This window comes from Nelumbo lutea, chromosome 7, assembly GCF_056320005.1.
Source record: "Nelumbo lutea isolate HS-2025 chromosome 7, American lotus-T2T, whole genome shotgun sequence".
Taxonomy (NCBI): Eukaryota; Viridiplantae; Streptophyta; class Magnoliopsida; order Proteales; family Nelumbonaceae; genus Nelumbo; species Nelumbo lutea.
In genome coordinates this window covers 16,151,786-16,165,562 of record NC_142690.1, presented here as the reverse complement: position 1 = coordinate 16,165,562, position 13,777 = coordinate 16,151,786, and the positions used below count along the sequence as shown (strand labels likewise).

The 13,777-nt window shown below is 36.7% G+C and overlaps 1 protein-coding gene across 15 annotated transcripts; it reads left to right on the top strand.

Moving 5' to 3' along the window:
- The first annotated feature begins 2,056 nt into the window (after positions 1–2,056).
- LOC148845318 (protein LNK4-like) lies at positions 2,057–10,117 on the top strand. Of its 15 annotated transcripts, none has more exons than XM_088952916.1 (7): positions 2,060–2,515; positions 2,759–2,948; positions 5,067–5,463; positions 5,647–5,929; positions 6,613–6,738; positions 6,832–6,968; positions 9,656–10,117. In XM_088952916.1, the coding sequence occupies exons 3-7, from the start codon at positions 5,075–5,077 to the stop codon at positions 9,822–9,824; spliced, it is 1,104 nt and encodes a 367-aa protein (XP_088809042.1). In that variant the 5' UTR covers positions 2,060–2,515; positions 2,759–2,948; positions 5,067–5,074; the 3' UTR covers positions 9,825–10,117. The 15 variants fall into 15 exon arrangements, with proteins under 15 accessions (XP_088809047.1, XP_088809042.1, XP_088809052.1 ...); XM_088952911.1 differs by having other exon boundaries at positions 2,110–2,515; positions 6,613–6,744; XM_088952918.1 differs by having other exon boundaries at positions 2,308–2,515; positions 2,759–3,716.
- Positions 10,118–13,777: the final 3,660 nt, after the last annotated feature.

Below are 13,777 nucleotides of genomic sequence, written 5' to 3'. Positions count from 1 at the left end.
GTTTCATTTTACTCATCAATTTTGCTAACTTGAATCACCGGCAAGGATGTGATTAAATCAAGGAAAATGATAAGCGAGAACCAGATTTTAGCGTCCGCAGGAGGTGCCTTGGCGTTAGGCTTCTTTAGTCCAGGCAATTCTATGAAGCGGTATCTCGATATATGGTACAATAACATTTTCGTGTCAGTTCTGCAAGTATTTGGCTCAGGATCAGAACCTCAGCGAAGTCAAACGGCTGATGCATCAATACCCAGGTGAGGAACTGAGCATAAACATGACCGGCCACAGCTTGGGTAGCGCGCTAGCAATGCTAAGTGCTTATGACATAGCAGAGACGGGTGTGAACGTGATGGAGGACGGCCAGGCGGTTCTAGTGATGGATTTCTCGTTCTTAGGACTAAGAGTCGGGATTGTGAGTTTCGGGATTGTGAGTTTCAAGATGCGGGTGGAGAGGTTGGGGGTGAACATTCATGACACGATGCCAAAGGTTTAGGTATACTGTTTAATGAGCACGTGCCGAAGTTGATTCATCGGTTGGCACATCATGGTGTTACATATCGGAGTAGAGCTACCACGAGAACTCTTTCTTCCTCAATTTTTTATTTAAAAATATTTTAAAATAAGTTTCTTAAATTACCCTTATAATTTACTTAATTGATTAGGTGTAAAAATCCCTAAAATACCCTTTCTACCATCTTGGGTCTCCTCTCAGTCTCATCTGGAAGCTTTCTTCGTTATTCAGACATTCCTAAAATACCCTTTCTACCAATGTAGCTAGTGTGCAGAATGGATCTCAGTTCCGGACTTTCGGGTGAAGAGATCTCAGTTCCAACATCCTCAAAGGCTTTCTTCTTCATTACTTCCTTATCTTTTTCAAACGAAAACCCAGGAGCAAGATTTCGATATTAGTTCCGACGATCTTAATCAGCATATCTGTTTCAAACGAAAACCCAGGAACAAGATTTCGATATCAGTTCCGGCGATCTTAACCAGCATGTTGGTTATGTAGTACCCCTCCCTCGTTTTAAAAGATCTAATGGGTTCCGGGTAATTGTTGAGAGGTACAATCTGCCCAACATTAGTTTTTAATGGGTTTTAAAAATCTAATGGGAGATCCTGCTTGGCTTTGGCGGAACTGCCAAGAACAACCAAGATCTAATTGAGTGAACAGATGAATGATAACGGAGAAATCTGAAACGGGAGATCGTCTTTTAATGGGTTTTAAAAGAAATCTGAAACGGAGTGAACAAATGAATTGATAACAGAGAAATCTAAAACAGAGAAACTGGCTTCGACGGAACCGCCAAGAACAACTAATATTTCTCCGTCACTGACTTCGCCAGAACCGCTAAGAACAACCAATATTTCTCCGTCACTAGCTTCGTCGGAGATCGTCCCTGGCTTCGTTGGAACCAAGAAGATAGCTGGGAGATCTACAGATTCGGCAGTTCTTGTGGTTCCAAGAGGAGAACGATAGGGAGATGGAGAGATTTGAAAAATGTACATTTCTGGCGGTTCTAACGGTTTCGGAGAAGAAAAGGAAGAGATCTACAGTTTTGGCGGTTTTGGCAGTGCCGAAGAAGAGAACGGACGGGAAAGGGATACATTTTTTGAAAATTAAAGAAAAGTATAGGGTAAAATAGTCTTTTTAATATTTTCGTTGAAACACGGGATAGTTTAAAAAATTTACCTGGACTCGAAGAGAAAATCCCTTCGAGTCCAAACGCACTGAATCCGGAGTGAAACATAAGGGCATTTTGTGCTTCTCATTTGCCGGTATATTAAAAGTGACAATTTTCGGGAGTTGAGCGACAGCCGAGAATACACATACACACAAGTACACGATACTAATTGTTGCTTTGTTTGCTACGTGGCTCCTCTGTACCTCTTCTTCATCTTTCAATCATTGGAGGGTATAATGGGGATGGTGCAATTTTTGTTAGAACGTGTGATGTACACGTGCGGATCAGCTTCCCGTACCACAAGTTGAAACTTGAAACTGTGTACGGCTGTCCCAGGTCCAGGATCGTTTTCCGTTGCTGAATAATGCCACGTCGACGAATGATGAAAGAATTACAGATAGAGGCTGGATTGCAGACTTGCAGTTGCGAGAAGGAGAGGAGAGGAGGCTCTTCCAAATTTACATCTGCGCTACACAGAAAACATCTCCCACTGATCGGGAGATGTTCTCAATGCACGCTGAGATGTGCATGTGGGGCGTTCTAGCTCTTCCCACCACTAGTTCTGGCCGTCGCTTCTGAGCCACAAGCATGGGAAACGGAGCACAAAGACAAACTTTTTGACAGCAAAAGGTTCATCTGGATTCTCTCCTTTTCAAATCCACAGACAGCCTTCAAATTCACCATATGAGAGGTTTGTCGCCTCAAGCGTCGATTGTTTCAGAGGAGATTCGAGTCGGTGATGGAGTGACTCTACACCTCTCTATTTATAGAGAAGAAGGGATGAAGTAAGTCTCAATGGAGAGAGTCTGCATTTCAGCTTTCCAAATTTGCAGGTAAGTGACCGAACTGTTCTCATTTACTTTCTATTGTTAATTTCTACATGTTAGAGACGGGTTGGTTCATGTTCTTCTGCTTACATGGGGTATCAGAGCCGCCTCGTGCTCTAACATGCAGAAAACCGGTGTTCGGTTACTTCGTAGCAGATTTGATGAAAGGTTTTAAGTTTGAATTTAATCTGCTTGAAAAGAGATTCATCCCCAGCCGACGGAGTGACGACCGACAGTATGGTTTCTCAGGTGATCATCGGTGGCTGGAACCCGGAAAGCCTGTAGCAGTGGAAAGCTTCCCTGTAAATCATCGCCTGAGAAGACGACGGTTCGACGGCTCTCCTCGAGCGAACCCGATTCGACCAGATCGAGCCCGTCGATCCAACCCGCCGAGTTAAGCAAGTTAATCCGACGCGTTACGTCGGGTCAACACGGCGAGGTGGGCCTAATCGATCCGTGTCGATCCAGTCTGAATCGGATCAAACCGGACCGATCCAGTCTGAATCGGATCAAACCGGACCGATCCAGTCTGAATCGGATCATAATTCGGTAGTTGAATCTTGTAATTTGGGGTTTTCTGGCCTCAGTAATTCATAAATGTTGGTCTCATACCTTAGTTCACACCATAACCTTGTGGTTCATCCCCGGTTCAATGAAACTAGAAAATCTAACAGGCCGGTTCAGGGGCTTTTTGAACCCAATTTGACCCCAGTTTTTTCCCATAATCTTATTACTGTATGGGTTACAGTATAGAAAAATTTATGAATTTCCAAATTGTTCTTGGCACGGGTTCAACAGTTAAAATCATGATTTGGAAATATTTTTCTTATTGGTTTGCCATAGAATTGCGTGATATACTTTATTACTTTTGATTGATATATGCCCATGTTACATGATTTTATGATATGATGATTTGTTTGCATGACACATGATTTATTGCCTCACTTTAAGTTGGATTTTACTATCTAGTCATCAAAGTGGCACATACATGAAGGTCTGTCACTTTGGAGTTGAATGTGCTACATTGAATCAATGGATTGATCCATCATTTAAGCCGGATTTGATTGCCCTTAAGACCATAAAATCCTTCACGAGGGTTCAACTTTGGTGACTGGACAAATAATTCAACTCAAAATGGTCTCAATACCAGAGAAACAATTCAACTAAAAGTGGCACATTCATGGATCGATTCATTGACTCATCATAGGTCTGTTCTTTATCTATGTTTTTTCTGCTTCAAATTGAGCTTTTGAGTTTGTATCCGGGACTCAAGGGATGGGTTTTGCTTGCCTTTAGAATTCTATTTTGGGCCATTGGGTTTTCATTTTCATCATTCGTGTTCATTTGTTAGTCACCAACAATTGGCCTTACTACTGTTGATCAATTCATTGAGACATTAACTCATCAAAGGTGTTTCTTTGTTTGTGTTTGTTTTTCTTAATGACACCTTCGAGTTTGAATCTGAGATTCAAGGGATAGGTTTTGACTGCCTTCAGAATTCTATTTGGGTTTTCATTTTCACCGTTGGTTTCACTTGTTAGTCACCAACAATTGGGTTTACTGATGTTGATCGATTATTGACTCATTGAAGGTGTGTTCTTTATCTGTGTTTGTTCTACTTTTGGTCGAGCATTAGAGTTTGAATCTTGAGACTGAAGGGATGAGTTTTGACTACCTTTGGAATTCTATTTGGATTTTTGTATTCTTTATTGGTTTTCACTTGTTAGACACCAACAATTGGTTTTACTACTGTTAATGGATTCATTGACACATAAGTGGTGTGTTCTTTATCTGTGTTTGTTTTGCTTTAGTTGAGTTTTGAGTTTGAATCTCTGAGACATAAGGGATGGGTTTTGATTCTATGTGGGTTCTAACCAAGGTATATGCTATCCATTATAATAGTCTTTACCAACCAACTTCAGTTGTATTTATCCTTGATCTTGAAGAAACTTAAGTGTCCTTATCTTGGGGTTTGGCTGTTTTGGTTTCAATTCTCATCTTGGCTTGGTTGAAGATTTGGAAATGGGTTTTTCCTATGTTTTGTAGAAGTTATCTTAAAATCAGTGTTCCATAATCCGACTCTTTGTTTAATTGAGGGATTCCATTAGACAGTTTGATTTGTTATTACTGGAATTGTTGTACATGGTTAAGGTATTAGGATGAATTGTTACTTGCAATATTGTGTAATTTTTTCATGGGGTTCCTTTAATTTGATTGTTTTGCAAGAGAACCTAGAATCATTTACTTAGCTGCTCTCCTCTTTCTGTCTGCTATAAATAGTTTATCTCTGCAATAATACCACTACGATCTTTCATCAAATTCTTGCTTTTAAGAGTGAAAAGATTAGTGCCTAAATGTTTACGGTGAATTGTATTGATTAATTGATGTTTGATCTCCTTTATGCATCTAAAGAAAAGTGTTTGATCTTGTTTGGGTTGCATAATGTGTTCTTATTGTAAACAAATGCTTAATTCGGTTGTTTTATAAGCCTTATGTAAGAACAACTATAAAATGGGTCCTCTAAGTGTAATCATATTTTTATCATTATTTTTCTTAGATAAAGACATGGACTGGTATATCTTGGGAGGCTATGATGATCCCATTGATCCAAAGCATCAAGGACCAATAGATAGGTTTCCTTTACAGAACTATCATTCACAATCGGGAGTTGCAACTTTAAATGGCTTTGCCTCCACAAATAAGTATGGCATTGGTGTGACAAATCTGACAAGGGAAGAACTTTGTCTTGATGGAAAATTCATACACAATGAAGGTGAGAATGGTATTTATGGTCAATCTTCTAGTGGTTCCAGCAGTTGCAGAGGATATCCAATGGTTGATAACATTAGAGGGAACCCAGAAGCTTCTTTGGACAGGAGAAAAGTTCCATGTGGTCGACCTGATTACCAGCTTGAAGGCTTAACTGGGACGAATCGGATGGATGATATTTTCTTGTATGAACATCACTCTTGGGGTTCTTAAGATACTTGACTTGGTGCCTTTAGGAAATTATATAACTCACAATGATGTTTTAATTTGTCATGTGTGACAAAATTCTTTCTTGTACTTTTGACTTTTGTCTATAATAGTCTCATTTTGTATCTCATAATATTCTTCTCCTTATTTTCTGTATGCAGGAGTTTGTTAATGGAGCAAAATTTGTCCAACATGGAAAGTTTAGCAAGTCCCGCTTCCACATTTTCTGAATCTGAATGTAGCATGATTCCATTTCATGATTTCTTGATGGACATGATAGCAAATTCACAGTGTATTTCAAAGGATCTGTCGGGTCAGTGCAATTCAATGAATCAAAAAACACATGCTTTTCCTCCATCAACAATTTGGAACAGAGTGATGAATAATTCATATTTTCCTAGACCATCCAATTTGGAGCAAGCCAAAGATTTTTCAATGAAAAAGGTGATTTAAACTGAAAATTTCATTATCAGTCCCTAAAAGCACTACAAAAGTTGACTAATTTTTCTCATTAGTAGGTCCTAAGAGACCATAATGCTTTTTTTTTTTAAGCTTATTGAGATTTATTCCTCAGAAAAGACTTGTACTGTCACTCCCTATAAAAGAAAAAAAAAATCAAATCAGTTAATACAGGTTTCCTGGTTGAATGTTCTGGATTCATGTCCAAAGTAAAAGCCCAAAATTTTGAAGTCAAATAGAGAAAACGAGCAAAACACTATAACTCAAGTTTTTGAGTTCTACAACTTAGAATTTTATTGACTGCCATCCTATCTATATCCAGGTTCTCGTGTTATTTATAAAAGAAGCAATGAATTCTTATGTGATGAGTTATTTCATGTACTAATATGTGTGCTTGGATAATGCTTCTACGTTATTATAGTATTATTTTTTTACTCATCTCTTCTCGTTTATATTTTCTTTATTTCTTGTATTTTTAATAATACACCTTACTTTTTACTTACAAAATACTTATATGGTTGTTTGAAAGAAAAGCTCTTGAATGAATTCATAGACTAGTACATTGTAGGTTTCCATTACTCCACCTATATGTTACATAAAATTGCTATGTATCCTCATATTCTAGTCCAATAAGGTCAAATCATCTTGTATATGTTTGTGTTTTTCAGGCACCATTGGACACAATCTTGAACCCAGGTGAAATATGCAGCCCTTACAAAGCAGATGGACATTTGGATGTAGAAAATTCGATGGAGGAATCTGTGTTGCAGGAACTCAAAGTGGTCATAACACAGGTTAAAGTGGGGATCCTGAAAACTTTAATAATGCCATTCTATGGAACTTAATCATAATATCTGATGGAATTGTCCATATTTTGATTGTAACAGTTGACCAAGAAGACACGAATATGCTTTCGGGATGCCCTGTACCGCCTTGCCAACAGCAACAGGCAACAACATATGCTACAAGATGGAGAAACTTATGTGGACAATACCTCTTCAGAAACATTTGGTGAACTATCAAGGTACATTCTTTTGTTTCTTCCATTTTGGTAGAAGACTCTATGATTTGCTTTATATTGTTCAATAGCTTTATATATATATATATATATATATATATATATTATAGATATATACATGATCAATTTCCCAGATATTGTCCAGTTATGAGATGGGAATTTCTTAGTCATAGGGCATTTTCACACATGTTATTAGACCACTCTAGTGGAAAAAATTGGCCTAATTTGAGGATGAGGCTGGTCCTATTCAATATTATTGTTAGAGTGAGCTGAATAAGGTAGTTTAGTCAACTTGTCTTTGTTAAGTTGTATGCTTATGTGGCAGTTTTATTAGAGACACTCTGCCCCACACTTAAGTAAGGGTAGTTTAGTCTTTGTACAAGTAATTAGAGACTAATTACTATTAAGGGGCCGACTGATAGGGTTAACCCATCAGATTCGACAGTCCCTTCATTTTCCTTCTTCTTCTTCTTCTTCTTCTTCTTCTTTTTCTTGCTGGTTCGGGTTACTGTAGCAACAGTCGAAACATGGTATCAGAGAAAGGCTCCTGACCTACTTTAGTTCGTGAACATCTCAGCAGTGTTCGTGACCTCTCTTTCTTTGTTTCTGGGCTATCAATGGAGAAAATTGGTTCGTCCTAGGTCTGAAACATCTTAGCTCGTCTCTCTATGCTGCGCATAACCTTCTTCATTAAGAAAATGACTTCAACAGTGAATGGTTGGTTGAAACTCTCAAAAGAAGGTCGGTTATTTCTTCTCCTTGTGGAGGAGGTATATATGGAGCAACCACCTGGGTTTGTTGCTCAAGAGGAGGATGGTAAGGTGTGCAGACTAAAGGAGGAAAATTATGGGTTGAAACAATCGCCGCATGCTTGGTTCGGGAAGTTTAGTGAAGTGGTGAAGAGTTTTGGAATGAAGCAATGCCAGGTTAATCACTCAGTGTTCAACTATGACTTAGAAGCTGGAAAGATTCTATTAGTGGTTTATGTGGATGATATTGTCATTACTAGTAGTGACAAATTGGGGATTGACAAACTAAAGGTATTTCTGCAAAATCATTTTCAAACAAAAGACCTTGGGACATTAAAGTATTTCTTGGGCATAGAAGTTGCCAGGTCAAAACAAGGTGTAAATCTGTGCCAAAGAAAATATGTTCTTGACCTACTGGAAGAAACAAGACTGTTAGGTGCAAAACCGGCTAAAACCCCTATGGAACCAAATGTTAAGTTGAGCAGTGATACAGGGGAAGTATTTGAAGATCCTGGAAGGTATAGACGACTAGTAGGGAAGTTGAACTATCTGACTATCACGAGACCAGGCATCTCCTTTGCAGTCAGTGTGGTGAGCCAATTCATGTAGAACCCACGTATACCTCACTGGGATGCAGTTCTTAGAATTGCAAGATATCTGAAGGGAGCTCCGGGCCATGGGCTAATGTATAAATCAGGAGGAAAACTTGAAGTAGTTGGGTACATAAATGCAGGCTGGGTAGGCTCAGTGTATGACAAAAGATCTACTATAGGCTATTGCACATTTTTTGGAGGAAATCTTGTGATGTGGAAGAGTAAAAAGCAGACGGTTGTGGCTAGAAGCAGTAGAAGCAGTGCTGAAGCCGAGTATAGGGCCATGGCACACACTACCTGTGAATTAGTGTGGTTGAGGAATCTCTTACAAGAAATCGGGTTCCACATGGATAAACCTATGAAATTGTATTGTGACAATCAAGTTGCACTGTATATCTCATCCAACCCTGTTTTTCATGAGAGAACGAAGCACATAGAGGTTGATTGCCACTTTGTGAGGGAGAAGGTTATTGCTGGAGAGATAAGCACAGAACATGTGGGCTCGGGTGATCGGTGGGCAGATTTGTTTACAAAAGCTCTAAGCTCAGGGAAAGTGAACTATCTATGTAACAAGCTGGGATTATATGACATATATTCTCCAGCTTGAGGGGGAGTGTTAGAGTGAGCCGAATAAGGGTAGTTTAGTCAACTTGTCTTTGTTAAGTTGTATGCTTATGTGGCATTTTTATTGAGACACTCTGCCCCACACTTAAGTAAGGGCAGTTTAGTCTTTGTACAAGTAGTTAGAGACTAATTACTATTAAGGGGTTGACTGATAAGGTTAACCCATCAGATTCGACAGTCCCTTCATTTTCCTTCTTCTTCTTCTTCCTCTTGCTGGTTTGGGTTACTGTAGCAGTAGTCGAAATAATTATATTGCATTGTCTGCTTATCAATAAAAATGTTGATGAAAGAATAAGGAAAAATATACAACATTCTTTTGAACTAGTATTTGAGTATGGTGAGAAATCAATTAATTAGTGATCTCAAATCGTTTGAGTGTTGATAAATGTAGACATCACATCCATACATAAATGTAGAATTACATGCAAGTAATTACTTATATATAGTGGAATTACTTACAAGTAGTTCTAATTCAATTCATTTTCTTTTCCAAAATTTTTATCTAAAAAAGAACTTAGAGTGAAAAAATGTGTTCATTGAAAATTTCAGGATTGGAGTGCCCATTTCCAACTTTTTTATGTAGAGACTATCACATGCCTGAATTCATTACTAGGTTGCAAGCCAATTGACAGGATCTTAATGACAAAGACCCCATTTATTTAATACAATTTTATTCTATTTTATTTTATTTATTCTCACAAAACCAATACACAATTTTCATTTTCAGATTTGGAAGAATGACACCACCGGAACTTGGTAAAAGCTTCGTCGATAGGACCATTGAAAACCTATTGTTTAATACATTGAACTGCACTGGGCCAAATCATTTTTCTCAGCATCAACAAACCTTAGAAGAGAACCTCTGGCTGCAACTGGACCATTCAACTATAGCTTGAATCAGACATCAATCCTTGCTGATCCTTCTCCAATGTTACCGTGTCTTGCTGAAGTTCCAATCTTTTGTAGTGAGTTTGTATAAAGATTTCAACAATAGGTCAATACCAAGACTAGAATGAATCATCATTCAAGAAGCAATTGCACTGAGTAATTAAATAGGTGATTTAGCAATTTTATTGTAGTTAGTAGTAAAAAAAGGTATTATATTAGTCATCCAAATTTGCATTTGACTCTACATGACCCATGCAAGGACTCAGAGACACTAATCCAATTTCATGGCCTGGTTTTGACATATTAGTCCACTTGCCTTATTTTTAAAGCATATTTGGATCCATAGTAAACACATGATTGATAAATTCATGCAAATAGACAATTTGAATTGGTCATTACAACTACGAATTATGGCATTTATTTGGTGGTGGAAAAAGTCTTAAAATCCATGATTATACCAAAATTAAGTTCAATAATTTCAAAAGCAATTAACAACTCTACCAGTGTGAATGTGTCTTACAATGCCAATCTCAAGCCCAAATAAATGAGGAGGGTTATGTTAGGTTGGTAGCTGACAATAAAATTGCCAAACTCTAATGATCATGATAAATTCATGCAAATAAACAATTTGAAATAAGATTCATGTAGTCAATCCCATGTAGTTGAGATAATGGTTGGATGGTGATGATCATGATAAATTTCCAAGGCAATTAACAAAATTATGGAAATGGCAAATATGTGGGCTTTCTTGGACTCTCACTAAGGTTTCCACTTACTGTGACCATCACCAATGGAAAAGGTTGAAGAATGGTAATGATTTGAAGGAAAAAAAGAAGAAGAGATATGTACCAAAAGAAAGAATTGTTAATCCATTTATTATCTTTGTAAGAAGCATTAAAAAGACTAAAATACCCTTGAATGTGTAAATTACACATTCAGCACTTCTCTTTAAGTTGGGCATAGATGTTGAGCATGCCGAGCTTGTACAAACTTATTTGGCTTACATTTAATTACATCCTTAGTACATATATTAGCAAATTGATTTTTTTTGCTTAACAAAGGATAAGCAAATTCTCCCCTTTTAATGTCTCCCTATTGCTCTCTAATGAAATTAATAAAATGGCTGAAATTCTTCAATTGCAATTCATTCAAAATGTACTGGTGTAATATGTACAAGTTCTAAACTAAGAGGGGAGAAAAATCATCATCCAAACCTTATCCTAACTATATGGGAATTGTTACATTAGTTCTATTTCACTATTTTGTTCTATTTGCCAAATCCATTGTTAAATTATCAAGAGGGGAGAGAAAAATATATAAGGTGAGAAAGTAAAGGTAGATTGTAGGAATTGTTACATTAGTTCCTACAAACCCCATGTAAACAGATAAAAATGATTATATGATTCTAATTGTTCCCATAATCTGTTTAGGGTGGTAAATAGGAAAAAACAAACAATTGCCCTTTTTGAAGGGCGGTGATATCATGTTTTAGTTGAAGTATTTGTGGTGCATTGCCTTGTGAGAATTGTTCTTCAAGGTCAATCCACATGGCTCTAGTAATCATTGTATAGATAGATCTATAAAAGAGTTCTTTAGCTAAGGAATCGAGAACCCATGATAGAATCATGCAATTGCCTTTTTCTCAATATTGGATTTGACTAAGATGCCCAATCACTTTGGGTAAAGTCCCATCTTCAAAGCAATGCTTATTTTTAGCAAAGTATTATTTTCATGATTCATCTCCTTGTCAAGTAATGATCTTTAGTATGAGAGAATGAAACTAGAGTCGTACTTGAGTTATCACTTTGACTACGGTATTGTTAGTCATCCTATCATTTAAATCTCCAATAACAATATTGTTGTTGCTATTGATGATATTCACCACCCACCATGAAGAGAAGAGAATGTCACAGTGACACAGAACAAAAGGAAAAACAATTTGAGTTTTCCTTAAATCAACCTTGCTCTGATAACACAATAAAATGGTTGCAATTTTATTAGTCATAATTCATTTATAATGCAATAGTGTAATATATACAAGTTCTACATCAAGAGAGGAGAAAACAAGGTGAGAAAATTTAAGTAGGTTACTAGACTATTATAAAAGATGGTATATAAAAATGGAAATAATACAAGCTCAACTTATATGGAGCTTATAACTCTTCATTACCAACTATTGGTGTGGTGATTAGAGACTCAACTAGTGAATTTTTCTATGGATGATCAATGAAGATCCCTCGGGTGATGGCAACTGAGGTGGAAGCACAAGCTCTATTGGGTATTCACTCTATTAAGGTTGAGGGAGGTGCCAAAGTAGCTATTAATGCTCTATTGGAGAAACTGAGTTACAGGCTTGTAGTGCCATTAGCTTCCTCAATGCTCAGTGAACTTTGCTCTAAGGTCTGCTAATAGGGCAGCCATTTTATCGGTGGTTTTCATTTGAATGTTTCTAAGTTTCAGACTTGGTCTTCTTTCCCTATTTTCTCCAACATTGTATCCAATATCGAGAATGCATTACTCTTCTCATGATGTATGTCAATAGAAATGCTTATCAACTTTCATCAAAGTAAAATTAGAAGTTTTGGTGGGTGAAAATGAATAATAATATAAAGCAAATTTTGATGGCTTGGTGGATGAAAATGGAAAGACATTATTAGAATATAAATTACTTTGGACATCACATGGGGGAGCAAAGCCCAATCCATGCATAGGTCTAATAAGTAAGGGGCAAGAGTGTTTCTTTATTCATCAAAATATATTTGGCCAGAAAGAGATTAAAAGACAGTAATTATAAATAGGTTTCTCGTAACTAAAGCCTTTTAAGATGATATGCAAGATCAGTGGAGTGAAAGGTTGTCTTTGTACTATACAAATGTAGCGAATAATAATAAAATTAAATAAATATAGAGAAATAAATAAATGAATGCAAAAAGCTAAGCATACAGAGATTTTTATGGAGGTTCAAATAAACCCTCCTTAGGCAACCTTTTAAAAATTCCACTAAAACCTATTGGGCTTCTTGGTGCCAGATAAACCATACAACTAATATGGTTTTTAGGTGCTTGCAATGCCTTAATCAGTTGGCTTACGAGTGCCAACAAGACTTGAGAAGTTGGCTTATGGGTGCCAACTAAACCTAACAATGGTGTTCAAGCTAGAACATTCAAATACAACAAATATAACAATGTAAGCACAAATACAACAAATGCCTCTTAGTACTTAGTACCTAGATAATAAAAAATACAATTCAAGCTATATCCTAAAAAGAGAATGGATAAGAAGGATATTTAGTTTTTCTCACTACAGACTGATTTAACACATAAATCTATTCTTGTAGAAAAAACTGTTGCTTTTAAAATGCTCATTTTACTTGGCAGATTTTTACTTATCAAGTTCTTGTTATTCTTTAATCCAAAACCATTGATTAATAATGTGGAGAGCATATAACTATTAGAGAGCCATTGGAAAGGGATTAATCCATACTAGGAAATGTTCAAATTGAGTTCCTAACAAGATAAAAGGCATTTGTGCCTTTTAAATAGTCAAAATTTTCCACAAGTAATCCACTAGAACAAGCTAGTAGTTGACTACTAATCATAGGAATGAATCTTTTTTCTCTAGTAGTAGATTACTCCCTTCTAATAGTCAACTAGTAGCTTATACATGGTCTTATCTATTAAGCATAGTCGATTCATGATTTCTTATACTTAACTAAATAGTGCCTTTATAACACATGCCTCAATTGTGAAGGTTAGTTAACTGTAGGTTTATGAATAGTTGACTATTCATTGTCACAACCTAAGAAACTTTGAGATTTCTATTCTAAAAGGTCCGAAAATTGTTTTTTTAGGCTTTCAAACTTAGATTAATTACTTTTTGAGTTCAAGAGCACCTAAGGATTAGGCATAATACTAGCCTTTGTTCTCTAAGGTTAGGTTAATTGAGATTGGTCAAGTTTAAG

Coding starts and splice junctions, on each gene's coding strand:
- LOC148845318 (XM_088952914.1), top strand. CDS start 5,075: ATGGACTGGTATATCTTGGGAGGCTATGATGATCCCATTGATCCAAAG. Junction 5,930..6,612: donor AAGATTTTTCAATGAAAAAG/GTGATTTAAACT, acceptor TGTGTTTTTCAG/GCACCATTGGACACAATCTT. Junction 6,969..9,655: donor ACATTTGGTGAACTATCAAG/GTACATTCTTTT, acceptor TTTCATTTTCAG/ATTTGGAAGAATGACACCAC.